Here is a 27,817-nt window from a genome sequence, read left to right as displayed (position 1 = left end):
TGTAAATGTAAAGGACTCTTTTCCTTCGGAAATTCTCCCCCTCTACCCTGGCTTCAGCTTCGCCTTCAGCAGACTCGGATGGTGCAGTGGCAAAGGGAGGGGGAGTTCGCGGTTCCCAGCCCGGCTACCCCCTTCCAGGAGCAGAGTGACAGTGTGTTTGTCACCACGGGCTCCACGGGGCATTACCCACCTCCCCTGTGGCTTTGCCGAGGTCGCCAGCCCCGCCCAAACCCACACCTTCCCAGCACATCTCACACTTTCCCTCCAGCCTCACCACATCCCACACCTTCCCACTACGTCCCACACCTTCCCAAGAGCCCCCACATCCGACAGCCCCCATACCAACCCCCCACGCCGCTCCCCCATGCCAATCCTACCACGTCCTGCCCCCTCATGCAGTCCCCCCCCAACTCCATCCTCACTCCCGACGCTCCAGTCCCTCCCCATGGGGCTGCTCGCCCCAGGACTCTCCATAAGGTTTCGGGGGGCTGTTTCTCTGGGAGACTCCCCACACACTCAGAGCTTCACCCCTGCTGTCCAGCCCCCCCCCCCCCCCCCCCAACTTCCCTGGGAAAAGAACAAGAGGCGGCGGCGAGATAGAGCCAGCGGCGTTTATTGGGGTGGAGGAGCGGGAACGGGCCAGGAGGAGCGGAGGCGCTCCCGGGGGTCCCGGGTCAGCGGGGCAGGAGTGGGGCTGTCGGGCACCGCCTGGGGGGAAGGCGACCCCGGGAGGAGGGGTCTGGAGGGTCTTGTGGAGGTCTGGACGGTGTCAGGAAGGCGTCTGGAGGCTATCGAGGCGGTTTGGGGGGTGTGGGAGGGGGTCTGGAGTGTGCCACGACGGTGTTGGAAGGTGTCTAGAGGTTGTCAGAGGGTGTCTGAGGGGGTCAGGAGGGTGTCGGAGGGGGTCTGGAGGGTGTCGCAGGTGTGTGGACGCTGCCCGTGCCGTCTCCCCTCGCTGGAGGGCAGCAGAGCCCGGCGGGCCGCGCTCGGAGCCGGGGAGCGGCCGCCGGCCGGGAGTCCTGCGGGGTGGAGCGGGACCGGGATAGAACGGGACAGGATGGGATGGGACAGGGATGGGGTTGAGGATGAGATGGGGACGGACACAACATGGATCAGGACGGAGTGGAGATGGGATAAGGGATCCATCCCGACACACAGCTGCGCGGAGGTGACCTGCAGGGGCCTGGCTGGGAGCAAGGGTGGGCAGCTGAGCGTAAAGCCTGGGTGGGCAGCACAGCCAGCGGGACGGCAGTGGCCTCTTAGCTGGAGACCGTGGTGACCGCCGTCTCCTCAAAGACCCTCCGGAAGGCGACCTGGAGGGACACCAGAGAACAGCGCCTCCTGCAGCTCCCTACCAGGAAGTAGATGAAGGGGTTGGTGCTACTGTTGATGCAGGCAAGAAGGAAAGCAACCTGGATGGACACAAAGGAGTAGCTGAGCTGCTGCAGGAGGTGGAAGAGGCTGAGAGGAACCCCAAAGGTGAGGAAGAAGAGGACAGTGAGGAAGATAACGATGTAGAGCCTCTTAGGTTGACGTCTCTTGGAGCCACAGTGGACCTTAATGAACAGGATCAGGTTGGAGATGACCATGGGTGGGGCAAAGATGAGGAAGTTGAGGACAAACATGGAGATGAGAGACATCTGGCAAAGCTCTTCCTTGTGTGTCAGGCATAGGGAAGTCACCGTGGCAATGACAGCGACAGAGAGGACCCAGAGCAGGGCACACATCACCCCTGACAGGTGCTGGGGGCGGTGGCAGCGGTACCAGAGCGGGCAGAGGATGGACCCACACCTCTCGATGCTGATGGCCGTCAGCAGGTACAGCCCCATGTTGTGGGAGAACAGTGACAGCAGGAGGAACGGCTTTAGGTACCTCACGGACACGACAGTGGAGCAGGAGACATTGTCCACCATGTAGAGGAGGGATAAGGTGATGACGAAGAGGAGGAAGGTGAAATCAGCTACGGCCAGGTTGAGGATGTAGACGGTGATGGGGTTCCTGCGAATGTGGAAGCCGAGGAGCCAGAGGACAGCCCCATTCCCCACCAGCCCACAGAGGCCAATGAGCAGGGTGACACCATCTATGGCCACGTCAGTGAGTTCTATCCTGCACTGGTTCTCTTCTTCGGTGTCCGTCACGGCAGATGTGGGAGGTGGGGATGTCTGATTCAGCTCCATGGTGGAAGGTGGGACGTGGTCCCTGGCTGTGGTCAGAGCGGGCAGGGAGTTAGTGGGACCCAGGGGATGTGACAGGGACAGGCGTCCTGGGGATGTGGCAAAGCAGGACTGGGGATGGGGTGATAGGAGGGCTGAGGGTGAGGGTGGAGGGAGGGTTAGAGGGGCTCCCGTCCCCCCCAATTAAGGACACCCGTGGGAGCAGTGAGGGGGCTGTGGGGAGATCTAAGAAGACACCCCCAGGGCTGGACTCTGGTCCCGACCCCTTCCCTTTCCCTGCAGCAGCCCAGAGCTGACCTGCCTGTGCGTCTGAGCTCTCCTTGCCACAATCTTCTCCGATGAGGAGGTGTGGGGTCTCCACGTCCTCAGAAGCTCCGAGCAGCCCGTCTCTCCCCAAATAAAGCTTCTTTTGGGGGCGTTTCTGCACAATCACAGGTCAGGCAGTGAGAGCACTGGGCAGTTGCACACAGGCTGTCTTTTCTCCCATCAAATTTCTGTTGGTCTTGCGGGAAAGGAAATGTTTTGTCCGAGTGAATACCCCAGAGGACGAACACTGCAGCAGTTAGATGTGAAAGAATCTTGATGCTTTTAGGATTCAACCTGATAGCTCATTAGACTGGTAATTACCACCTTCCTAATTGTTTTATGGTGCTCCAGTCTCCTCTCCCCATCCTGCCCCAATGCTGGCATCCTTCTGAGATTGTTCATTACTGCGTGCATTTGCCTTCCAGCCTCCCGGCATGAGAATCCCTGATGTGTCTCCTCCAACTTCATCCTGCATCAGGCCTGGGTGAGAGAATTTCGAATTTGGTGCTCCAGCCGTCAGTTTGGACTCACCCCAACTGGTCTGAGGGCTCCAGAGCTTTCCTGGACTGATTGGTACCCACTGAGCCCAGAGGGCCTGGTGGCAGAGGAGCTACAGGGCTGCAGGAATGTCAGGGAACCGCACACATGATTCTCCCATCCCTCTCTGCACCCCTAGACCAGAAGCACCCATTTACTCCCACAGGGTTTTGGGGTGGCAGAAGAGGGCACTGACTGGAGGGGAGGTGGTCTTGGGGAGCTCCAAGCAGGGGTATGGGGGGACATGATCTCTCCTTCCTCCTCAAAGCAGCACTGGCTGCCCCATGTCCCCTTCAGCCACTGAACCCCTTATGCCGGTGGGGGGACATGCCAGAGGCTGGACAAAGCACCTCAAGTGCCAGGTGCCCTCTGCTCTGCCAGCAAGGGCAGAAAGCTGCTTTTTTTGACTCATTAAACCAGGTAATTGCTGCCAGGACTGCTGATAACCCCGAGGGGCTCACCTGGGGCACCCACCACAGGGCTGGGGAGCTTGCAGGAACAGACACCACATGGGGCTCCCCAGAGACCACCCTACGTCCCCAAACCCTCATGTCCAGGCACACTCTGAGCCCTGCAAGCAGCACCAAGGAGTCCCCAACCCAGAGGGGTGGGCAAGGGCTGCTGTGGGTAATACAGAGTGGTCAGTGGGGGCCACCCCCAGCACCATCTGTGCTGGTTTGGGATATCCCCAAGCAAAGTGGGATGTCATGGCCTGTCCCCACCGGTGTGTTGGGGTCACCAGGAAAAGATGGGGGGCTGGGAGCTGCCCCCCTCTGGTGCTGAGCCGGGCACCAGAGACTGCTGGTAGGGCATGGCTTAGCATGGCAAGGCACTGGTGTGACGTCAGGGGTGGCACTGGTGGCAGGGACGTAGCAGTGAGTCACCCCCCCTCGTGCCTCCCTCCACCCCTGGACTTTGTCTCCTGTGGATGCTCGGGGCAATAAAACCCAGGCTCGGGGTGGGAATGGGGTGTTGGGGAGGGCACACAAGTGTGTTTGCACACACAGGCACAGGAATGCAGGGTGTGCAAGCACGAGTGTGCAAGAGAGCCTGCACGGAACGTGCGAGGAGGAGCTGGGCCAGCACAGGGGCTGCACGTGTAGGATGGGGTCACACGTGTCCCTGCGTGTGCAAGAGGCAGCCACGTGTGTGCACAGGCAGGTGTGTGAGGGGGAGTTGCACACGCAGGAGGGACGTGGAGGTGGGAAGCGTGTGCCCCTCCTGCCGGGTGAAGGTCATGCGAGGTGCGCGGGGACACCCACACGCGTGTCCCTGCCGCTGTCACCTCCACGGCCCCAGCCCCGAGCGGCGCCGCGGGCGGGCCCGACGGGCGGGTGAGGTGACGGCCGCACCCTGGACCGGGCGGGTGCTTCCCACCGCCCCGTCCCCATCCCTGTCTCCGCCGAGGCCAGGCAGGCTCCACGGCCTCACTGGACACCCCCATGCAGCCGGAGCGCGGGGGGCAGAGCCCAGGACCCCCCGAAACCGAGGTCAAGGCTGTCGTCGTGGGGGACGGGGGCTGCGGGAAGACGTCGCTGCTGGTGGCCTTCGCCAGAGGGGACTTCCCCAAGGTACTGGGCTCCCTGTGCCCTGTCCCAGCCCCGGCGGGACACACTGGTGGGGGGAGGGGGACTGTCCCCCTGCGAGAGCGGCGACAGGGGCAGAGGGTGGTGGACGCGGGATGAGAGGGACGCGGTGGCAGCAGCGGGGACGTTTGCAGTGGGACATGGGGATGGCAGGGGACTGGGGAAGGGGTGGCCCAGCCTGGGGCTGATGGGGGTCTGCGGCAGCCCCCCCTTGGTGGGTGAGTGGGCACCTCTGCCTCACCTGGGGGGTCACGGGATAGGGAGCAGAGTTTGTCCCTCAGTGAGGGCACCGACGGGACCTGGGGAATGTGTGGAGGGGGGGGCAGCTACCGAGACCCCAGAATGTCTGTCTGGATCCCCGTGTCCCACCGGGACATGCATGAGGTTCAGTAGTGCCCTGGGATGGGGGACAAGGACAGTCCCCCCCCCGCCGGCGCCCTGCACCGGTGAGGCACCACCATCTCCTGACCCCTGTTTCCCTCTCCCGGCTACCTCCTCGTGCCCTGCCCTGTCCCCACGGGATGCCCCCCACCGCTGCCTGTAGGACCTGTCTCACACCCTCCCTGTCTTCTGCCAGGTCTACGTCCCCACCGTGTTCGAGAAGTACACGGCGTCCCTGCAGGTTGCCGGAAAGCCCGTGACGATCCACCTCTGGGACACAGCAGGTGGGACAGGACGGGACAGGGCAGGCAGTTGTGCCCCTCACTCTCCCATCCAGGTGTTTTGTTGTGTCCCACACCCCTGGGTCGTGCCTTGGATGGGGTGTCCCCATGCAATGACCGTGGGAGAGGAGGGGTTAACAGAAGATGTCACTCCCGTGGTCCCAGCCTCGGGGGAGGGACCACGGCGGAGGAGGGGGGACCCAGTCCAGTAAGGAACTGGTGTATAATGGTCCGCTCCTCGGTCCGGCAGGACAGGAAGACTATGACAGGCTTCGCCCGCTGTCCTACTCAGATGCCAGCGTTGTCCTCATTTGCTTTGATGTCACCGACCCCAACAGCTTTGACAACATCCTAACAAAGGTGACACATCACGGGGGCCGCTGGGGCTGCTGCCTGTCCCTATCCCTGTGTGACATGTCCCCTCTGTGACCGTCCCCTGTGCCTGTCCCTGGGTGAGATGCCCCCCTCTGTGGTCATCCTGTGTCCCCATCCCTGCATGAGATGTCCCGCTCTGTGCCTATCCCCTGTCCCCATCCCTAGATCACCTGCTCCCCTCCACACTAGTCCTGTGTCCTCATCCCTGGGTGACATGTCCCCCTCTGGCCCTGTCCCCTATCCCTGGCTGACATATTCCCCTCTGTGCCCACCCCTGTGCCTATCCCTGGGTGACATGTCCCACTTTATGCCCATCCTGTTTCCCCATCCCTGGGTGACATGTTCCTCTCTGTGCCCATCCCCTGTCCCCATCCCTGGGTGACATGTCCCCGCTGCAGTGGTACCCGGAGGTGAATCACTTCTGCAAGGGGGTCCCGGTGCTGCTCGTGGGCTGCAAGACGGACCTGCGGCAGGACGAGGGGACGCTGCGGAAGCTGCGGGATGGGCGGATGGAACCCGTTTCCCGCCAGCAGGTGACTGCCACCCTCCGACGGGGTGGGGGGGCAGTGGGGCACCCGGGGTCCTCTGGGGGATCTGACTCTGTGTCTCCCCGCAGGGAGAGGCCATGGCCCGGCAGGTCCGTGCCGTGTCCTACATGGAGTGCTCGGCCAGGTACCAGGAGAACGTCGGGAACATCTTTGTGGCAGCCAGCAGTGCTGCCATGAGTGCCACCCGCCGGAGACAGCGCGGGAGGAGAGCCTGGAGGGGCTGCGTGCTCCTCTGAGCCCTCCGGCACCACACGACCCCTGGGATCTGCCGCTGTCCCCAGCTCCGACCACACCGCGGCTCCCGGCTGCTGCCTCCTCTGCTGACTCCTCCGGAATTCCGCCGCCACCGTGGCCACCCTCCTGTCCCGGGGCTGGCACTGCCTGTCACCATGGGGTGCCGGCAGGAAAGCATCCCCCTGGCATGAAGAAACTGCCCCACCTGGATCTCAGTGTCTTGTCCCAGCAGGAATCCCCGTGTCCTGTCCCAGCAGGGATCCCAGCACCCTCTTTAGGGATCTCTGCATCCTGTTCCACCTGGGATCCCAGTGTCCTGTCCCTGTCCCAGCAGGGATTCCAGTGTCCTGTCCCACCGCAGATCCCAGTGTCCTGTCCCACTTGGATCCCAGCATCCTGTCTCTGTCCCACTGGGGATTTCATCATCCCATCCCTCTCCCACCAGGGATCCCCATGTCCTGTCCCTGTCCCACCATGGATCCCAGCGTCCTGTCCCTGTCCAACCAGGAATCCCAGCGTCCTGTCCCAGTCCCGTTAGAAATCCCAGCATCCAAGCATCCTCGCCAGCCAGGTTCTGGGAGCAGAGAACTGATGTGGGGGATTCCCCTTCCCCCTGGCAGGCCAGCGCGGGGAGTGACACCGGGTGGTGACCGCGGGACACTTCTGCCATTAAAGTGACACAACACTTGTCAGCTGTCAGCGTGACACGGTCCCTTCGGCAGAAGCAGCCCTGGCATGGCCTGGGCGTCGGGACACGGGATGGGAGACAGGAACACGGGGTGGGTGACGGGAACACGGGGTGGGTGTCAGGAATATGGGGCAGGCACTGGGGGCACGGAGTGGGCATTGGGGACACGGGGTGTGCTCCAGAGACATGGGGACATTTGGGACATGGAGTGGGAGACAAGGACACAGGGTGGGAGATGGGGAAATGGGGTCCCACCATGGATCTGGGATGGATGGGTGGCCTCTGAAAAGGGGTTACCTGCTGATTTTGGGCTGGGGCGAGTGTGAATGTGTGTACAGGTGTGTACAGGTGTGTGCTGCACGTATATAAACATGTACACGTGTGTGTATGTGTTATACATGTGTGCACATGTGTGTGCTGCACCTGCACTGTCTGTGTTTACATGCCTGCATTTTATATATTTTCTATTTGTAAATATATTATAGTTAAGTTTATAAATATATATATTACACTTGTAACTATATGTCTATGTAGTTACTTTTAAACTCTTTGTATACCTATATTTATTATATATATAACTAGAACTGTATATAGTTTGTAACTACATATATATATAATTAGAACTATATATAGTTTATAACTATATTGTTGGGCTAGAGTTAGTTTATAAGTAACTATAAATAGTTATAAGTATATATAGTTAACATATGGTTTATATATATAGTACATGCAACTATAACTATAATATAGTTATAACTATATTATGTATATAGTTTATAACTATATTATGTATATAACTGTATATATAACTACAAGTGTATATTGTTAGCTTCTAACTATATATATTAACTATATATAGTTATAACTATATATAACTATATATAATTAATATATATAGTTTATAACTATGTAATATAGTTATAAAATATATATAGTATATATATTAGATATATATATACTATATATATTACCCCTACATGTAGTTACTTTATAACTATCCATATAACTATATTTATTATATATAACTGTAACTGAATGTATAACTGCATATTGTTAGCTTATAACTATATATATAACTATATATCTATTACTATATACAACTCTAGTTATAACTATATATATATAACTATAGCTATAACCATATATAGTTAATATACATAGTTTATAACTATATATATATGTAACTATACCTATATACATGTAGTGTATATCTATCTACATAACTATATTTATTATATATATGATTATAACCATACATATAACTGTATATTGTTAGCTTATAACTATACATATTATATATATAACTATATATATTTTATAACTATATTCTTAGTATCTTTAGCCTATATCTAAGCAGTTGTACGTAGATTGTATGCAGATATGTACGTGTATAGCTGTACGTAGTTGTATGCAGTTACATGTAGATACACATATGTGCCCGCATCTCTGCACGCAGACCCCCATACAGGTGTGCACGGGTGTGCGGACACCGAGGGACCCCACGAGCAGGGTGTGATGGGCCACGACCCCCTCCCCCCGCCAAAATCCCACCGTCCCTTCCCTGCGGGCCCCTCCCCCTCCGGCTCCCCCGCCAGAGGCGTGGCCACCGGGGGCGTGGCCACCCGGGAAAGGGGGCGCGGCAATCGGAGACGGGGCGTGGCCACCGCGGAAGCGCGCACGCGCGAGGCGGGGCGGGGCCGTGGGGGCGCGCAGCGCATGCGCGCGGGGGGGGGCCGGCAGCAGGGGGGGCCGCTGTGCGTGCGGCGCGTGCGCGCGGCGTCGGTGTGTATGTGAGGCTCTGACGGGTTCAAAATGGCGGCGGCGGCTCCTGTGTGAGGAGGGGGACTCGCGTCCCGGCCGGGGGGCGGCGGCGCCGGGGGGGCGCGGGGCGGGCGGGCCGGGGCGGGGCGGCGCGGCGGGGCTCCGGCACCCGGCGGCGGGGCGAGGTGCGGTGGCGGCGGCGGCGGTGGCGCTGGCGGAGGGGGGACGCGGCCCGCGGCGGCGGGGGGCGGCCGGCGGCGCTGTCAGCGCCCGCTGCCCGCGCCGGGGGCGGCGGGGCCGGGGAGGGCGACGAGCGCGGGGCGCGATCGCTGCTGACCCGGGGGGTTCCCCCCTCCTCCGTGTGTTCTGTTCCCCCCCCCGTGCCGGCGGCAGAAGAGGACAAAGGCGCAGGAGAGACCTGGTGAGCACCGCGGGGGTCACCGGCCGCCTCCCGGGGCGGGCGCGGGGCGCGGGCGCGGGGCCGGGCGGGAGCGGGGGCGGGCGGGTCTCCCAGAGTCGGGCCCCCGGAGGCCGCGCCGGGAAGTTGGGGAGGGGGCGGCGGGTGCCGGCTGACAGCTCCCCGGGGACCCTCCCTGCCCCCCGCCGTTCGTCCTGCCCCGGCGGGGCCGGGCCGGGGGCGCCTGGAGGGTCGGGGGTCTCCCCCGCGCCCCGCGGCGGGGCGGGCGCGCTGCACTCCCAGCTGTCCGGTTGTTTATAAACAGAGTTCAGCAAGTGCGGGGAAACTGCCTCCCTCGGCCGAGCCGGGAGTCCTGGTCCCGGGGCTCGAAGGGAGGCAGGGGTGGGGAAGGTGTTGGCGGGACTGGGGATGATCTGCTGTCAAACCCGAGGATCGGGGAGGTGCAGGAGGGAGCAAGTTTTCTCTACGTGGTGGTAGCGGTTCTGTAACGTTACACGGGGTGGCAGATCCCCTTCCCCGACCCCCTTTCCCCGACCCTTTCCCCTGAAGGTCTGGCTTAGGCATAGTCCTGGGGATTAAGAGCTTCGATACACCCGGGCTTTGGTTCCATCCTGTCCCTTAAAAAAAAAAAAAAAGAGTGTAGATGCCATCTGACGCCTCGGGAGGTTTTCCCAGGTTGGTGTGCGATGTCACCAGGTGGCACATTTGGAGATCCAAGCATTTGGGTCTCCTCAAGTCAGGAGTTAGATCCCTGAGTGCTTCCCTGCTTGGGTGCTGTATGTATGTGCCTTCCCTGCTCATGAGAGATGTTCTGTGCTGGTGTAGCTTCTCCCAAATGACACGGTAGAGGAGATCCCGAGGACAGTGGTTGTGTTGTTTGGAGGAGTTGATTCTCTAATGCATTATTTTGGGGAAGCCAGGCTGCTCCCTGACTGCCACTGAGGGTTTGACAGCACCTTCCCTGTCTCTTATCCCACTGTGGGCCAACGGAGCTGCTGTTTGGGCTGGTGGTAGAGTGGAGCAAAGGCCTTTTCCCGATGAGAGACTTGCAGGTCCTGTCACATTACAGAGCAGCTGGTGAAGTCATTTACTGGGTCGTGCCTAAATTAGAATGGGAACCTTAAAAGTTGAGGTGGGCTCAGCCACTGTGTTCTCTTAGCGCTGCACAGGGTTGTGGGGTCAGTCCCAAAAAGAGCAGGGAGGTGGGGGGTGTAGGTGTCCTGTGTCTCCATGTCCTGCTTCACTGTTTCCCTCTGGCTTCCAAGGAGGAAGAGGACGAAGACAGCAGTCCTGGCGTGTCCTTTTCGCTCTCTTCAGAGGAGTCAGAGATGGAGCCTGAGGAAGAGCGGATCCGTTACAGCCAAAGACTGGTCAGTATTGGCCCTAAACAATCCTATTCTGGTCTTGGTTCTGTTGGAACTGGAGGAGGAGAAGGCTTTTCCTGGCAGGAGGGTCGAACAACCCAAACAGGCTTTTGGTGGATGGCTGCAGCCTGCCCAGAGGGGTGAGCTTGCCTGGCAGTGGCTTTGTGGGTTCTTTTGTGTCACCAAGGTTGAAGGGAATTTGGCTGCTGGGCTCTGGAAGAGGGGAGGAGGGTTGGAGGCTGAGTAAGGAGCTTTGGGATAGGGACATGAAAGAAGTGTCAGTGTAGTTTGTCACAACAGGTTTTGTGTGTGTGTCTGGAACAAGGAGATGAGTTGAAACACTGCGTGTGACTGTTCTGTGGGCCTTGGTTTGAGTGTGCTGTGAAATGTGAGAAAACTTCAGCCTGAAGCTGGTTTTCTTGTGCCTGTGTCTTCTCTCATTGTGTTCTTTTGGAGGGAGCTATTCCAGCAGTCAGGTCCCAGTTAGGCCCTGTCAGGAGCTCTGGCTTGTCTGGTGTTCGTGCTGCTGTTCGGGGGGACTGCATGGTCTGGGAACTGGGCTGTGACTGGGAACAGCTTGGGAGCAGCTGCTCTGAGAGTTTGAGATGATATTCTCAGAGATCCCAGGAAAGCTGCTGTGTCTCCCACACGGTTTTGAGGCGGTTGTAAACCCCTGGGAAGGGCAAGTGGCAGCTCTGTGATGGTGTTGCTCTCTGAGTCACAGCACTACCTGTTCTCTCACCTTCAAGGTGCTGCCCATAAAGGTAAATCCTTATCCTTTAATACTCTGGACTCATTTGGTGTGAGGCCATGTGGTATTTGGCGTTAAGCTTTGCCCTCAGTTCTGGGTGCTGGCCATGGAAAGGGTGGTGGAGAGCTCCCAAGTGTTTTGGTGGATGTTTTAACTTGGCAACAGCAGCAATCCCACCTCCTCCCTCATCCTGGCACACTGGTTCCCACAAGTGTGCAGGACACAACTCAAGGTGCTGGTTTGACTGGGGAACGACCCAGGACTAACCCAAAACCTCTGGATAAAGACACAACAGGTGAAGGGGGCTATCAGCCATGGATTTACTGGTTTAAAAATGCTTCTAATCTGTCAAATAAAAATCAGTGAGAGTTGATGTCCTGGTGCAGGTGGGCTGGGCTCCAGCAGAATGTGCTAAGCTGGATAAATGCCTGTACACTGATGAGCTCGGTGCTTAAGGGGTTTGGGAAGGCACACGTGCAGCAAGCAGAGCATGAGGCTCACCTGGACTTGTGTGTGTGTTCTCTGTGCTGGCCTGTGGCCCAGAGGAGGAGGCATGACCCCTGTGTGGTGGGACAGCTTTACCTCATGCCTTGCTTTTCCTGGAAACTTCCAGCTCATTCCGTGCTCTCGCTGTGTTGGTGACGCTCCCTTGTTGAAGTGCCTTTAAAAGATGATTATTTTTCTTCTGTAAAGCATGATTTGAATTATCAAGGAAGGCAAAAGTGCTGAATATGACTTATTTGAATATCCTGTGTATGCCTTGGACTTGGGAGCTGGTTTTAGTAGGCCTAAATTAAAAGTTCCAGGTAGGGAAGCAGGTAGTTGGTTAGTACAGTGTTTCTGCTGCTATCAGCTGTGTATGACTGGGGTTCAGTGTGTGTGTGACAGCAAAAAAAAATATATATTTAAGAAAAATAATCTAAGTAGCCAGACAGCCTGGACTAGAATAGTTTATAGTGGTGAAGGAGCTGAATTAATTGCATGTTTTGATGGCCTGAGATGGCAAAAAAAGTTTGTTTTCTGGTGTGTCAGGTAATCACAGCAACAGCATCTTTTTCCTGACTGATTTCCATCAGGAAATAGAGGAAATCTTGAATGTTTTATGTTATTTTATTTAGTTTGCAGTCCTGTTGCCTTCCTCTGGTTCAACAAAAATCTGACGCGTGCCTGTTTTCTGAATGAATTTGTCAATGTTAGGGAAAGATCTGGGTTTGGAGGAGAAATTCACCTCTGCTCCGGGTGTAGTCTCACTCCTACAAGAATTCTCTGCCAGTTCACACATCCCCCTGTGGCGCAATGACAGATTAGGTGGGTTGAACTGTTCTAACTTGTGCTTGCTCCCAAGTTCAGGCTCTGTATCCATGACTCCCAGGATTATAAAGGCCTGGGTGAGTTTCTCAGGATGCAGGGATATCACTAGGAGGATGCCTTGCACCCATTCAAAAAAAACTGTGGGAGAAGCCGTGTCCTGGTGAGGCTCATACAGGCGGTGGGTGATGCTGTATGAGGGTGGAGAGGACACATGGATATGGGATATCCATGTTCCTCGCCCAGAGATTCCGGGCTGAGTAGTGGAGGATGGGACTTGCAGTAGTAGTTTTCTCCTCATTCTGTATAAATGTTCTCCTCAGCTGCCTAACGAGGCAATTCTTCTGAGGTGCCAGCTTTTCAAGCTGGAGTTGTGTGTTTTGCAGGCCCTTAATGGAGGAGCTGAAATGCTCCATTGTGTCCTGTGCCTGAGTGACAGTCCAGCCCTGGCACTAACAATGCCACGGTCCCTCTTGGAGACTTGGAAGTCTTCACTGGCTGTCACTGGGTGGTTGCACCCAGCCCATGTCACACCAGGCTCCCCACGAGGAGCCTGGACTTCCCAAAGGCAAGAATAAAGAAGTTCAGTCGGCCTGGTGCTGTGTTTCCTCACAGCGTCTGCCTGTCCTTCTGCAGGGGAGTCATTGCATATTCCTGGGTGCTGGAGTGTGAGGAAATCTCCCTGCTCCAGGGCTCCCTTTGCCAGGCCTTTGCTGTGAGCTAAGAGTAGCAAGACCCTGTGAATTGCAGGCTGGGATTAGCACATCACCAGTGATGCCGTGGGCTTTCAGTGACAATGATCAGGGTGAGGAATGAAGGGCAGCAGCGCTGGATCACTTTGGAACGGCTTGGGAGCACAGCAGGAGAGTGCTGTTATCCAGAGGACAGATCCTGCCCATCGTGGTCTCCCCGCTGCCGTCAAGTCAGCAGTCTGTATGTCAGGGTGTGGTTCCCAGTTAGGATTGCTGGGGTGGCAGAGCTGGTTTAAGAGGTTTTCTCCCTCCCTCAGTCAGTGCCTCAGGAGCTGATGCCCCTGAGCTGAACGATGCCTCAGGGAATTAGGGATTGTGGCCCTGGATAGAAGTTGGCAGTGGGGAAGCACCTAATCCAAATTGTTGTCTGTGCTGGGGTAGTGAACTACCTGCCCCACCAGCAAACCTGCCGAGGCTGGAGAAGTGGAAGTGTGAGATGGGGAGACAGGGTGGGGTAGGAACCTCTTAAACTGGCTTTGCTGCTGGAGAGAGCCTGAGGAGAAGCCTCACCCTCCCTTGGGGCTGTGGGTGCTCTCTGGGGCAGAGCCACAGCTCTGAGGGTGTTGGACTGCTGCCCCCAAATGACCATCCCTGTCTGGGTGCAGTGTCACCCTTATTTTGATTGTGGGAGGTGGTTGTAGCACCCATGAAGGGAAATGGGCTTGTGGAGGAGAAGCCCTGCCTGGTGTCAAGTGCTGTGGAGTATTTGGGAGGTGAGAGGGGAGCCAGGGAGGGAAAAGCTGTCTCTCCCATGGCTTGGGGCTGTCCGTGTCCTGCCCTAGCACTGTCCTGCCCTCTGGTCAGATCCTTACGTGAAATTTGAGAGGAGGCCTCTGCCTGTCTCTACCAGCCAAAACCTGAGGCCTCTCCTGTAAACAGCAGTTGCCAAACCTGTCCTTACATGTCGGTGTCCACACTCTCCCCTGGGAGAGAGTTCAAATGGGCTTTACAGCACGTGGAGGCATCAGCTGAGGGATGGAGCTTGGGGAGTGTGGAGGATGAGGTTTGTCCTCCCACAGCTGTGTGTGCTGTGGAGTGACTCCAGGAGTGCACTGCCTGTGCCTGAGTGATGACACTGCTGGCTCTGACGGATGCCCGGAGTCACAGCAGCTGGAATCTTGTGTTTTCCAACTTACTTGTATTGAGGGTACCAAATCCTTTCTGCTGGATGGGGTGATGTCAATGCAGGACACAAGCCATGGGCCCAGGAAGGTCCATGCATGTTCGCAGGACACTCATTACAAAATTCCAGCCCTTATCCCCACAGGATAGGGATAAATGGCCTCAAAGCTGAAAGGGAGGTCAGGGGGAGCAGGCTGTGGGCTGGCAGGACAGAGCTTGTGTCAGGTAAGATGGCAAAGAGGAGGATGCAGCTTTCTGCCCTCCTTGTGTTGCTCCATCTCGAATGGCTCATGCTATCCCAACAGTGGGATGCAAGGAGCAATCCCATCAGGTTCGGCCTGACTTTTTGTTTGTCCTGTAAAGCTGCTCAGTGCCAGGTAATGATTCCTTGAGGTTGCTGGTGTTTGTCACCCCCAGATGTGTGCTTGGCAGAGGCCAGTCCTGCTGGATACTGATTTTTCCCAGGGCTGCTCCCACTGACTTGGGACTCGTGTGTGTGCTGGGGTGACCCTGCCTGTGTTGTTCCCACAGACACTGAAGCCACATGCACTGAGTGAGAATTTGGGTGGTTTTATATCATACACCTCCATTTGAAATGTGACACTGGCAATTCCTGTCAAGCCAAGCGCCCTCCCACTGCCTGGAAGGGCTCAGAGTTCCTCTGCTATGTGCCCTGTGTGAAACCCAGTCTGGCCAAATGTCGCTGGTCTGCTGGACACACCTCAGTTTCCCAGTCTAGACAGGACCCATGCAAGGAGAGTAATTAATCTCTCCCACATGCCTCAAACTGGACACACTACAAATGAGTCACTGCAAATGACCCAGGTGTAATAATTGAGCTCTAAATAATTTAGGGACTGTTCAGATTTGGTCTGTGCAGGGCTTTGGTGGAAGCTAGCAGCAACTGAAGGCTATTCTTGGAAAGCTTTAGAAATCCCTTGGAGCATTTAGATCCTGCAAGATGCATGAGTGTGCTGGTCCATGGGAGAATATATCCCTGAAACCAACTGGATGTTCCATGTCAGCAGAAAGGGATGCAAGAGGTGAATATCTCTGCTGGATTCTTACTATCCCAAGCCTGGCTGTGCCTTGAGTGTATCCTGGGAGCTGCAGTGCTGACTAAGAGCAAGGAGCCTGACAGCACAGGAGCGCTTCAAGTTACCTGTGAGTTACCAAACAAGTTGTATTTATGTCTCCTGTAGTAATCAGGAGGGGATTTCCACGGGGTTATCCCAGCTGGAGGTGACACCAACAAGTCAGGAGAGCAGTCCCTGCACACTCAGCACCTTCCTAATCATGTCAGGAGCCACCCAGACAGGGATCTATAGGTCCCTGGGTGGGTTTGGGGGAGAAATGACACGTGTAAGGAAGTGGTGGTGTGCTCAGAAGGTGGAGAAACAAGGTGCTGCCCTAATCCCGTCCTCTGGAAATGTATGAGGGGAATGAGGTTGAAATGTCTGGTGCTGCTGCTGATAAAAGAGTGTTGCTGATTCCGGAGGAGGGAATGATGGGTGAGCCTTTTGGGCACTGTGAGGAACTTTGGTGTTCTTCTTTCCTTTTCACAGTGGCCTGAACTCCACATGCTGCCCACCTTTGGATACCTGCAGATCTCCCTTGGCAAGGGCACTGATGATTTTTGGGGGCCAAGGAGATAAACCTGGTGACAAAGTGTGGCCTGTTAATCCATGGTGGGGGAGAGGAGATGAATCTGTTGGACGGGGATTCTGTCCGTTCTGTTTCTCTGTGTCCATGCTTGTGCATCTGTGTTGCTGTAGAAACAGCACGAGCTGGATGTCCAGGGGTTCTGAATCCCTGTGGAAGTTCCAGGAACTTGAACCAGAGAAGTTTTTGGGCTGAAATCTGCCCAGGGTTGCAGGGCGATGAATTTTACGTGTTTTAGCCATCACTCTGTGCACTAAAGAGCTTTAATAAAGCTGCCCCACACACCATTTTAGGTCAAGGAAGAGGCTCTGGGGTGTGAGCATCGTCTGTGGTTTTTGTTGGTGCTGGTCCTCAGGGTTGGGAGTTGAGAGCAGAATCATGTCGTGTTTGAGGCAATCTTGACAGAGTTTGGGAGAAAATATCAGTTGATAAAAGTTGTCCCAGCTCTTCCATGTACCCCTGTAATCTCAGGATTGAACTGGAGCAGCTGGAAGTGGAAAGGAGAGGGCTGGCAATGCATGCTCCTTTAAGGTCAGACTGCCTCAGTGTCTTTAATTTGCTGTGCATAAATATTTCCATGTGTCACTGAGCCCCTTTGCCCCATTTGGAGCAAGGAAAGGACGAATCCTGGGCTCCTTGTGGAGCAGAGGGGGAGGGAGAGTGTGTAGGGATGGTGTAACAGCACAGAGTATGGAGGAAATGTCCTTCCTAGTAGCTGGTTTCACGCGTTTTCCGTGTTCTTCCCAACGGCCCTGTGTTGTTTTCTTTCTTCCTAAGCATCCTCAGCCCTATAAACTGCAATTCAGGCAGCCTGTTGCTGTTCCCTTTAAAGAACAGTGTCAGCTTAGCAGGAATTGCAGTACAAACCTCAAAGCTTCCTGTGTTTTTGTTATCCAAGTCCTCTGGTGGTCCAGCCTTGTTCAGTCGGTGTGATGGGACAGAACTGGCAACAGGTTTCTGCAGGGTTGGGTTGGGACCCTGGGAAATTTGGAGGGTGAGCTTTTCCCTGATTAAAAAATCCAAGCTAATCCTCTGATCCCCCACTGTGTTGGAGACAGAGAGGTGCTCTGGCTGTCCCAGGGAGGAGTGAAGTCACTTAGGGCTGACCTGCTTCTGCAGGGTGAGCTGCACCTCTGAGTGCTCATGGCTCTGTTTGTCCTCTGTCCTGGGTCTCTGCCTCCTTCTCTGTGTGGGCTCAGTAGTGGGAAAACAAACTAAATGTGTATAATCTTCAATCCTGCCTTTTTGGGGGAAGTTTGGTCTACTTTGTTCCATTCTGGGGAGACTCTGTTGCTTTACTGCACAAAACAAAAGGAATAGCAGAGCTGGTAGTGCTCATCTAACCAACTGTACAGGGCATGTGCTGGGGACCCCTGGCAGGGAGAGGGCTCCACACAAGTTTTTTTTCCTTGGATTTCTTCTGATTTGGAAGTGGTGGGATGTAATTCAAGGGGTTTTCTCAGTCTCCTTGAGAAATGAGAATGTCGAAGGGTGGCTTTTAACACTCAGAGGGTCAGTGTTCAGCCGTGGAATGGAGCATGCTGGAGGGTTTGATGGTCCTGCAGGAGCTGCTTCAACCTGTCATGGAATCCAGGCAGGGTTTGTCCAGGTGCCAGGTGCTCTGGCTGGTGGTAGGTGTAGGCAGTGGGGGGCTTAGTAGTGCCATGAAAGCCAGTGGGGGCAGTGTCTGAGTGTGACATGGGCTGCAGGTGACTGGAGTGAGGAGCTGTATCCTTCCCTAAGAGCAGTGCTTCCGTTTTGGGACTGTTGCCAGACCTGCCCATCTGTGTTCTGATCTAGCATGTTCCTCTGCCTTGTGGTTTTGCTGCTCTGGCTGGTCAGTGTGTGGTTTAGCAGCAGCTGCTGGACTTCTCCTAGGCCCATCCATGCTGTCTCCCCACCTTGCTCCAATTCCCCAATTACTCCTTGTGTACATTCAGTTTTGTAACCCAGAAGTGCAAACCAAAGCATTCTCCCCGGTCATTCTGAATCGCTGCCAGCCCTGCTCGTGATAGGAATCTCTCCTGGAGCTGTGAAGCCTGGAAGGGCTCCAGTTCTGCGTAGATCCTGTTTACTCCCGGCCTGGTGCTTTGAGTCCAGGGATGTGCCACCTGGGATACACCTGTTCTGCTCTCCAGGTTTTGAGAGAGACAGGAGATGGTGAGGGGTGTTAAACCTGAGTTAAGCGTGATGGTTTGGTTCTTGGGGCAATTATGGCCTGTTCTTCAGATCCTAAGTGGTGCCTCCTTCTATTTGGTGGAGCAGGGAGTCCAGGACTGCTTTACTGATCATCTCCCAGGCACTTGCAGTTGTTTGGCTCTGCAGAGCCAAAATATTAACAGAACAACATGGACCTACCTCTGTAGGACTCTTTGTACCCCAAGAGTGACAGGAGGAAGAGGAGCTGAGGAGAAACTGAAGTGCCTGGAGGTGGGGAGGCACAGGAGGAACCTGCTGCTTCTCTGCTGTGCTTATGCTCCAGAGCTTGGAGCTCAGTTCCGGAGCTGAAGTGGGAGGTGCAGGCTTGGAGGAGAGGGATATAGAAAAAAAGAGCTCCTGTGCTTAAGATAAGCAGTGACCTGGCAGACTCCTGATTGGGTGTCGTAATCTGGGTGCCTTGCTCCTTGGTGTATCTGGAAGCACTTGCAAGGGAAGATCTTCCCTGCATAGTCTGTTCTGGCTTTGGTACCTGCTCCACCCTGAGTCTGATCACAGCCTGCTTGTCCATCCCCCTGTCAGGCTGCCTTGTGCCTCTCCAGAAGAATGAAGCCCTTTCTCATGTATAAAATTGCTGGAGATTCTCAGGACAAGCTCTCAGAGGCAGAATTCTGGATGCTGCTCTGCCACACTCGAAATCAAAACACCCATAGACAAGTTTGGATGTTGGTGGCCTGGATTTATCTGGGCAAGAGCCACAGTTGTTTGCTGTAAAAATATGGGAGAAGTTAAATTCCTAAACTGAGGAGAGTTGAGCTTGTTGGTTTATTACCAGTTTGGTGCTTGTTATTATCAATTTGGGTGCATTTTGGGCAAAGTAAACCTATAAAGGGATGGGATGAGGAAAAGAAATGCACTGGTAAATCACACTGTTCTATACATATACTGGGAACCAGGTGGAAGTTAATACCTGGAAGGAGGGATTTTGGAAATGGGGATGAAACTTCACTGCATTCTTCATGTCAACTTTTTTCTCTAAAGGAATAAGGGAGAGCTGTGGGAGGCCTCACACCAGGGAAGCTGCTCTGGAAAGACAACAAGCATAGGGAGAGGAAAAGTGAGGGTGCTGTGGTCTCCTGAAGAGGGGGAAGGAGCTGTGACCCAGCAGGAGGAGGTTCCTGAAGTTGTTGGGAGATGAGGGAGGGGATGGCAGCAGACAGGACAGGAAGTGACTAAAATACTGTGGTGTGTGTTGGTTTCAGTCTGTAAATACAGGAGGCTCTGTCAGCGAAAGGACGGCTTGTTCTTTTTTTCAAATGTGACCTTGTACTCGTTCTTCTCTCAAAAAAAATCCACAGGAGAGAGGTTTTCTGGCTCTCTTCAGCTGATGTCAGTTCCTTTGCTGTTAGAGAGGGCTGTGCTCCATGGAAAGAAGTTTCCGAGGAAGTTTTGAAGAGTACCACTGTGGAGCTACGTGAGGCACTTTGCTTGGGAGAAGGAGACTGCAGGTGAAAAGATCAGAATAGAAGGGATAGCTGTCAGCAGGATTAATATTCATGCTTCCTTTTTCCTACATTAATTGAGTGGCACCCAAGAGGGCCAGAAAGGAATGGTGAAGGACAGCTGTTTTAGATGGGAATTGCTGGCTGGCTGGTCTTGGAGGATGAATAAACTACCTTTTCTTGACCCTGCCTGACACAGGGAGAAAGGGTTTGGACCACTTGTCAGTTCTTCCTTAGTAAAAAGAAGGGTGAAAAACTCTCAGCAGGGTGAAAAATGCCTGAATCCTAACAGAAAGCTGGAAAAAAATGGGCTATTTTAATATTGCTGCTGAACACTCGTGTATGTTATGGGCCTGACTCGATCTCTTGCTTCACTGGAGCTGAACTTCTCCTGGGACACTTTTACAGATGGCAGTTTTGGGGGTGTCTGCTGATCTTCTTTTTGGAAGTTGTGCATCCCTGGCTGAACTGGTTGACACTGGAAGAGCTCCCAGTAGCAGAGCCACCCCCAGGAAGAAGTGGTCCTAGTCTGAGAGCCGAGGGCTGGGAGTTGCTTGCGTTCTCTGGTGAGACCTGCCTGGATGGGCTTGCTCCAAGGAGCAGGAAGAAGAGTTAGGAGGGCTGTTTGAATCTTCTGGGAAGGGGTACTTAGCCAAGCCCCATCCCTGGCACAGGCTGTGAGACAAAGGTAGCTGGCTCTTCCCAGGAAGAGGTCAAACTCAGTGCTGCCAGAAGGATTTGCACAGCTGAGTGTGTGCAGGGGGAAGGTGAGGTTGTCATTAGCCTGCTGTGGCTTTGAGTGTCTCTTGCCCTTTGCAGGTGTCACCTGTACCAGTTATTTAACCAGGCAGCAATTCCCTGCGTGCCAGGGGAGGATCAAAACACATCAGAGAGGAAAGGGGGTCTTGGAGCATCCACTGACCACGTCCATCCTCGTACAGAGACCCAGTTTGGGGAGCTGGGGGACCATGGTTTGTGTAACTGTGCTGTGAGGGAGCTGCAGACTCCAGGAGGGGAAAGCTGCAGATGCTGCCTCTCTCAAAATGCACTCTTGGAAGCACAGAAGCCTTTCCTTCCTCCTGCCTGCTCTGCAGGCCCTGAAATATTGTTTTTCCCCACCCTTCCAAGACAACAATGACATGAAAGCACTGTGGCCCCGGCTGGGTAGGATGGGATGGGAGCTGTTTGTATTGTGCGTTTGGGTCCTCAGCCACGGCTGGGATCCTGCTCTCCTACATGCTGTGCCAATTAGGAGGCCAAAGTCTTCCCTGCCCACAGGAACAGGCAGAGCTGAGGGAGTTTTGTGGCTGATGCTTTGCTGATGACAAGAGCAATAGACTTTGGAATTTGCTGGGCTGGAGGAGACAATCCTTTCTTCTGTGTTTTGCATCCCTGTTTTCCCCATTGCAAAGGAGTTCGAGTTTAAGGTGTTCCTGCCTGTTTTCTGGTGTGTACACTTTTGGTGTGGTTGCCTTATCGTAGTGGTTTGGGTTGAAGGTTCCAACCTGTTTGTCTTGGAGGCTGTGCTGTGAAAGAGGTCTGGGAAAAGAGTCTGAATGGTTCCCGGATCCCACAGCACAGATCCATGGGTGGATCCAGCTGGAGTGTAGTTTCATGTAATGTGAATCCACAGCAGGCTGGTCTGGTGGAGTGGCCTCCTCTGAGACACATAATATTTGTTTGGTCGTAAAGACTCCAGATTTGTTAGTGAGGGACCAGGTCATTTACTACACATTCACAGAAGGTGGGAGTGGGATCTGTCCTCAAAGTTTGTGCTCAGGATTAGCCAAGACAAAGTGATCTCATGGTCCAGATGCCAAACTGGAGTGACTGGGCACTAAAGCTGGAGTGGGTAGATGGGAAGGGAGCAGGAGCTCCTGTTCGTGGCATCTCCAGCATCCGCCTATGACACCAGAGGTACTGGGATCAGGCCCAGCCACATGGTCACATTGCTGTTGAATTAGCTGCTCTACACAATCCAGAGCCTGTGCTGGCTCGGTGCCACTTCCAGAAGGACAGACAATGGCTGGTCATCATGTCTGTGCCTGGAGCTGTGTTCCAGCCCAGGTTTCCTGAGACTTGCGCTCAAATGGGACTTACCTGAGTGTTAGCCCAATGTAACCTTGCTCCTAGTTAAGGTACACTTAACTAGGAGCCCTGAAATACCATGCAGATTTCCAGCCTGGGAGCCAAATATAAGTTATTGAGGGACTGATTTGGATATAGCCTCCTCTTGCCAGAATTCCGTGCCAAACCTTTTCCCCCACTCGTGAGGTTTTGTACCCAGTGAAGACAAGAGCTGCTTTTCCTCCTAAAAGTGAGTGTCTGGGGTAAAGCGGCAGCCTGGTCCTGCAGTGAGCCACCACCCACCTGATCCCAAAGCAGGTGAGACCATGGACTACAGAGCCCAGAGTCCTTTGCCTCATTATGCATATCCTCTAGTTAGTGACAGAGAGCTGCCTGCTGGGACCTGTAATCCTAGGTTTGCCTGGGATTGGGAAAAGGGAAAAGATAGTCCTGCTGGAAGGGGATTTACATCTGCTCTGTGCCCTCATTTTAAAGCTGAGCACCACGCTGGGTTAACGGATTCTGTGATTTCTGAGGAAAAGTGCTTTGTAAGGTGGACTCATCCTTTGATACAACACAGCCATAAAACTTCTACATCTCTAACTTCATGCTCTGATGCATATCCTTTGAAGAGGCAGTCTCAGTTTAGAAGCAGAGTGGGCATTTGGGAATTCCAGTTTTTAGTGGGCACAGCCCAGTGTGCAATTCCAAGTGTTCCCCAGGAATAGGTCAATTATGCTGATGCCACCTCCATTTGTTTGGTTTTTTTTTTTTTTAAATGCGTTTTTCTGTCTTTCTAAAAACCTGTAATTAAAGAGTTTTATCTTTGTATTATTAAAATCAAGGAAAGAAAGTATTCCCATTTTCTCTCCATCTTTAGTGGAGGGCTTATGACAAAGGACAGCAAACACCATCCCTTTTCCTGATTGTTTAATCCTCAGAGCATTCAAGCTCTGAGAGGGACACACCCTTGTTTAAGGATCTTTCTGAAGTGCCCCATTCAGGAGAAGTTGTTCCTGCCTGGCAGATAAGCTGTTTGTGCCCCTGTCGTTCACGTTTTTGTCGTTCAGGGGGTTGGAAAGCCGAGCGCAGTCAATGAGGTGTTAACAACGGATAAATGGCTCTGCCTTGATGGCTGGGGAACTCCTTGTGGACCCGTCAGCCTGCTTAAAATTGTCAGTTAAAATTAAATGTTACTGGAGGTGGGTGGAAAGCCCTTTTATTAATGTCCCTACATCCTCCTGCACTGGTTAAACTAACTAATTTTAAGAATTTCTTTAAGGCAGTGCAATGTGTATGAGGGAGTCCTTTCTCTTTCATGGTCCGTGGTTGGTTCCAGTGGTGTTGCTGAGGCTGTGACACTGCCATAGATGTGACAGCAGCTGTGTCACCTCCTGTCCCATCCTGGCTGTCTGCTGGCCCAACAGTTGGTGTGCACGCTTGATACGGAGCATCCCTAATTGGGGGGATTAAATTAGCTTGGCTAATTCAGAGCAGGTTGCCTTTTATCTGGGGGGGATTTGGGGAGCATTCCCACGCAGGGTTCTGCCAGAGCTTGGCTGCTCCCTAGCCAGGTGGCCAACAGCTGGGGACAGTAATTATTTCCAGATCCAGCAATGCCAGAAGAGGATGTCTGTCAGGAATCCCCACACAGATGGACTTAGGAGACCTTGTAAGAAAAGGGTTCCTTCCCCTCTGCTAGTCCTCCCCACACAAACAAGGGAATAAATCACCTTTCGTGTACAGGCCTGGCCAGACATGAAAACTTGAGAATTTTGTCCCAGTGTAAACCTTTCCTTTATCACTTGGTGTTCTGGCAGACATTTAAATTCACAAAGTGTCTTTACCTCTAGTGCAGCAAAATACTGATGCACCTGTAAAAATGGGCAACTGATTCTTTTTTTCTTTGCCTCAGTTATTCTGAACTCTCTCCCCTCCTCCTGTATTTCTGTGTTAGAATTCATCAGGAATGATCCTCTGTCTCCCATACAGCCCAACTTGCACAAATGTGGATGCAGGAAGAGCGTATCTGATGTTTCAGTGGTGTGTTTTGAGTCCAGGCTCCCTCAGGGCCCCTGGCTGAGCTGTGCTGGGTTGGGATGAGGCTCTGGTTGTTCCTCCTGGTCCGTAACTCTTCCCTCACTCCCTGAGGTGTGTTCTCCCCTCAGCGTGGCACGATGAGGCGGCGTTACGAGGACGATGGAATCTCCGACGATGAAATTGAAGGGAAGAGGACATTTGACCTCGAGGAAAAGCTGTCCACCAACAAATTTAACTCCACCTTTGTGGTCTTCATGGAAGGCAAAGGTTTGTCTTGGGGCTGCTAATCAGTAAGCAGGGCTGGTGCCAGGGAATGTGTGTAGGGAAATGGCATGGCAGCTGCTTCATCCAAAGAGCAGGGAGCTGATCTGCAGCGTTGCAGGTTGGCTGGGACACGTGGAAACCAGGAATGGGAGGGTTCTCCTGGGTCACCACCTGTAATTGCAGCCACATGTTGTCTATGAGATGTTTAATTCAAGGACTGTGTGGGATCTCTCCCCTTCCTTTCACCATGCACACGGCTCAGTGGGATGGCTTTTCATCACACAAGCTTGGGAGGATTTCCTGGAGGGAGGAGCACTTCTTCAAGGCATCTCTTGCTTGGCTGTGAGCTTTCTAGGAAACTGAGGACCAAAATCCGAGCTGTTTTCCCTGTTGGAGCAAACTCCCACTTCCCTGGGGGGCCTGTCTGAGGCTTATCAGCAGCACACACCATGTTGCTCCCAGAACTGCTGCAAAGGAGTTCCAGGATCTCCAAAGGAGTGTAAAAAAGTGAGGAACAAGGTTTTCTTTAGCTGACCACAGAGATAGGAGGAGGTTCTCAAGTCTCAACTGCCCTGAACGGCCTGATCCGAGTCAGAAGTCAGTTTACTGGGAGCAGGGTTGGACTAGAGATCTCCAGAGATGCTTTAACCTCAGTGTATCCTCTTTAGGAGCCTCCCCTAAACCTTCCCTCTTCTTGTCTCCCTGCACCAGACTTCACAGTTGAGTATATCCAGCGGGGTGGCCTGAGGGACCCTCTCATCTTCAGGAGCTCGGACGGCCTGGGGATAAAGTAAGTGTTGGGGGCACGGAGTGGTGGGTGACTCTGGCCCAATTCCTTCATCTCCCCACATTGTGTGGGATCTGATCCTGGCTCTGCCAAGCTGGTATGACTGTGTCCTGTCCACACTGTCCTTTATGTGCAGTGAGCAGAGAGAAATATCTTCCACCTCAGTTATCCCGTTCTTATTAGTCTGTTTGGACTGAAAATGAGAGTACTGAATTGGCTGTAGGTGATCAGAATTCCACCAAATGTCTGGAAAGTCCCACTGCTGCTCTGATGCGACGTCTGGCTGGGTTTCTTTCCTAGTAACATAGGCATCTATTGCCAGAGAGTCAAACAATTTGTAGTATTTCTGGCATTTTCCAGAATTCCAGCCTGCTTTATCCAACTTCTAAACTGCTCTGTGTCTCTCTTGCTGCAGTACATTCATTGAGATTTACAGCTTTGAGTGTAAAGCTGGGTCAGTGTTTTTTGGGAGTTGATTAATACAATGATTAGAGGAATAAATGACCCCTCACAAACTCTCTGAGGCAGTATCAGCAGCACTGCTCTGAACCCCCCCCAGCTGGCTGTGAATGGGTGGGTGACATCTCATCCAGTGCAGGATGTTCTGTACTGGGGTGAATTAGGTAGGAAGTCGTGCCAGGCTCAGTTTTAACTGCTCGGTGACTTGGGAGGGCAGAGATTTGATACTGAGGATTAGAGTGTGGCTGAAACTAGATTTCTCCTGAGCTTTTGGGTATTTCTCTGGGTCAAGAGCTGCTCGAATGGCTGCCAGGCTGTTCTGCCTGTGACAGCAGTGTTTGTACAGAGAAGTGTGCCAGTACAAACAGTTGGAGTGGTTCTGCTGTGTCAGTGGAATATACTGCATGTACTGGTCTGGCTATGCCTTTGGATTGGGATAACTCACACGAGCAGCCTCTAAAAAGAGGGCTGGGATCGCTTAGCTCCTTTGCCAGAAGTCACTGTACAACGACTTGTGCTCTGGAGATGGTACATCCTATTCCCAAATCTGCTTCCTGAGCCAGAAGTTTGTCCCACTGTTTCACCCCAGACTTGCGCCCCTACAGATCTAATACCATGGTCTGCACACACCCCAAAGCAGCACCTTCAGGGTGCAATACCTGGGTTACAGGTGGGGAGGGTCTGCACCAGAAGCACATGATGGTTTCTGAGCAAGGTGTCTGTCCCGCAGGATGCCGGATCCGGACTTCAGCGTGAATGATGTGCGGCTGTGTGTCGGTAAGTGTCACCTCCTGCAGGTAGGGAGGAATGGGGAGACTCTTTGGGTTTAAGCTGAGGTCTCGTGGCTCCCCAGAGTGCAGCTAGTTGGACCTGAGCTGCCCTTACCCAGGGGATCACCTTCTTGGGTCTAATTTAACCTGAAGCAGCTTCTGTTTGATGTGGGTGTGGAAGTTCTGGGAGAGGCCAAGACATCACACTTGTGTGGGTGGCTTCTCTGAGGATCTCATCTCCTGGAGTCTTCTGAGTGGTGCATTGTGCACAGGGCCGGTTGCAGTGACGTGTGTGTGTTGTGGCAGGGAGCCGACGGATGGTGGATGTCATGGATGTGAACACACAGCGGGACATCGAGATGTCCATGGCCCAGTGGGCGCGATACTACGAAACGCCAGAGGAGGAGAGGGAGAAGCTTTACAATGTCATCAGCCTGGAGTTCAGCCACACCAAACTGGAGAACCTAGTGCAGAGACCTGCCACGGTGAGCATGGCTCTTCCTTCCGCAGGGATCTCCTTTCCCTGGTCCTCTTGGCACTGGAATGTGGGAGGAGAGGGGCTTCTCAGAACTTGCATGGGCTCAAGAGTGTGTGCTCTGGAAGCTGCTGGAGCTGATCTCCCAGTCAGGCTGTGGTGACCATGGCCAAGTCCCTGGCATGTCACTCTGCAGAGAGATGATGGGAGTTCCTTAGCTGTCAGCAATTGGAGACGTGGAAGTGGAGCTCCAGAGGGTTGTGCAGTATGGAAGGGACGGTTTCTGGTACCGAGTGCTGAAGTCTCTGAGGGCAGAGGACACCGGGATTGGAGGTGTGCTGAAAGAGGGGCAGGAAGCTGTTTTGTGGTGGGAAAACAAGTTGCTCTTACTGAGGAGTGGAAGGTGGGATGGATGGAATGGACATCCTGAACTCCCTCTGCAGATGGTGGAAGGGAAGGGGCAGCTGTGTAGGGCCATTCACTTCTCCCTGTAAACTGCAGAGGGAGCCTGGACATCTCTGGCTCTCCTGAAGCTTAGGGAGTTGAATCCCACCCTAGGAGATGCTGCCCTGCATGTTTTTTATGTAAGCTTGGTGCTGGCATCAGAACATCTGATCCTGAGTTCTTTATGTGTGGGATTTACCCAGTGGCACTGGGAAGGTTGCTGGCTCTGGGATGGGAACAAAAAGGGGGTTGCCACCTGCAATTAGCAGAAGGGTTTGCTGTATCCCTTTTCTCTCTGTTCACATCTCCCACCTTTCTGCCATAGGTGGATTTGATTGACTGGGTTGATAATATGTGGCCCAGACACCTGAAGGAGAGTCAGACAGAGTCTACAAATGCTATCCTGGAGATGCAGTATCCCAAGGTGCAGAAGTAAGTGACTTCCTGAGCTGTGGCAGCCAGCAAAGCATCCCTTGCAAGAGAACTGCCCAAGGGAGCAGGAGTTTGTACCAGGGGGAAGCAGGAGGCACAGTCTCCCTGTTTATTTTGCGGGTGACACTTGTAAGGACACTGCAGTCAGTTATTTAAGCCCGTTGGCTGTGTG

The 27,817-nt window shown here is 53.8% G+C and overlaps 3 protein-coding genes across 3 annotated transcripts in view; 2 read left to right on the top strand and 1 right to left on the bottom strand.

Moving 5' to 3' along the window:
- Positions 1 to 1,259: 1,259 nt before the first annotated feature.
- LOC113988636 (mas-related G-protein coupled receptor member H-like) lies at positions 1,260 to 2,177 on the bottom strand. The gene has a single exon (XM_027722442.2). It carries the CDS (start codon positions 2,175 to 2,177, stop codon positions 1,260 to 1,262), a length of 918 nt encoding a protein of 305 aa, XP_027578243.1.
- Positions 2,178 to 4,459: 2,282 nt separating this feature from the next.
- Positions 4,460 to 6,424, top strand: RHOD (ras homolog family member D). Its single transcript, XM_027722443.1, has 5 exons — positions 4,460 to 4,588; positions 5,181 to 5,268; positions 5,516 to 5,625; positions 6,039 to 6,173; positions 6,257 to 6,424. The coding sequence occupies exons 1-5, from the start codon at positions 4,460 to 4,462 to the stop codon at positions 6,422 to 6,424; spliced, it is 630 nt and encodes a 209-aa protein (XP_027578244.1).
- Positions 6,425 to 8,870: 2,446 nt separating this feature from the next.
- Positions 8,871 to 27,817, top strand: part of KDM2A (lysine demethylase 2A) — a 35,625-nt gene continuing 16,678 nt past the window's right edge. The window contains exons 1-8 of the mRNA XM_027722429.2: positions 8,871 to 8,942; positions 9,265 to 9,292; positions 10,555 to 10,659; positions 24,143 to 24,281; positions 24,990 to 25,068; positions 26,255 to 26,301; positions 26,601 to 26,779; positions 27,539 to 27,645. Coding sequence (XP_027578230.1) covers positions 8,923 to 8,942; positions 9,265 to 9,292; positions 10,555 to 10,659; positions 24,143 to 24,281; positions 24,990 to 25,068; positions 26,255 to 26,301; positions 26,601 to 26,779; positions 27,539 to 27,645 — 704 coding nt within the window. The 5' untranslated portion in view covers positions 8,871 to 8,922. The remainder of the gene's footprint in view (positions 8,943 to 9,264; positions 9,293 to 10,554; positions 10,660 to 24,142; positions 24,282 to 24,989; positions 25,069 to 26,254; positions 26,302 to 26,600; positions 26,780 to 27,538; positions 27,646 to 27,817) is intronic.

This window comes from Pipra filicauda, unplaced genomic scaffold, assembly GCF_003945595.2.
Source record: "Pipra filicauda isolate LSUMZ 115617 unplaced genomic scaffold, ASM394559v2 scaffold45_size4122338_pilon, whole genome shotgun sequence".
NCBI lineage: Eukaryota > Metazoa > Chordata > Aves > Passeriformes > Pipridae > Pipra > Pipra filicauda.
Note: the sequence above shows the minus strand (reverse complement) of the source record. Positions and strands in the feature narration are given on the sequence as shown.

What these genes read in the sequence shown, in the direction of transcription:
- LOC113988636 (XM_027722442.2), bottom strand. Translation starts at nt 2,177, where the DNA reads ATGGAGCTGAATCAGACATCCCCACCTCCCACATCTGCCGTGACGGAC.
- RHOD (XM_027722443.1), top strand. Translation starts at nt 4,460, where the DNA reads ATGCAGCCGGAGCGCGGGGGGCAGAGCCCAGGACCCCCCGAAACCGAG. An exon ending in CCAGAGGGGACTTCCCCAAG is followed by an intron (nt 4,589 to 5,180) that starts GTACTGGGCTCC and finishes GTCTTCTGCCAG; the next exon opens with GTCTACGTCCCCACCGTGTT. An exon ending in AACCCGTTTCCCGCCAGCAG is followed by an intron (nt 6,174 to 6,256) that starts GTGACTGCCACC and finishes GTCTCCCCGCAG; the next exon opens with GGAGAGGCCATGGCCCGGCA.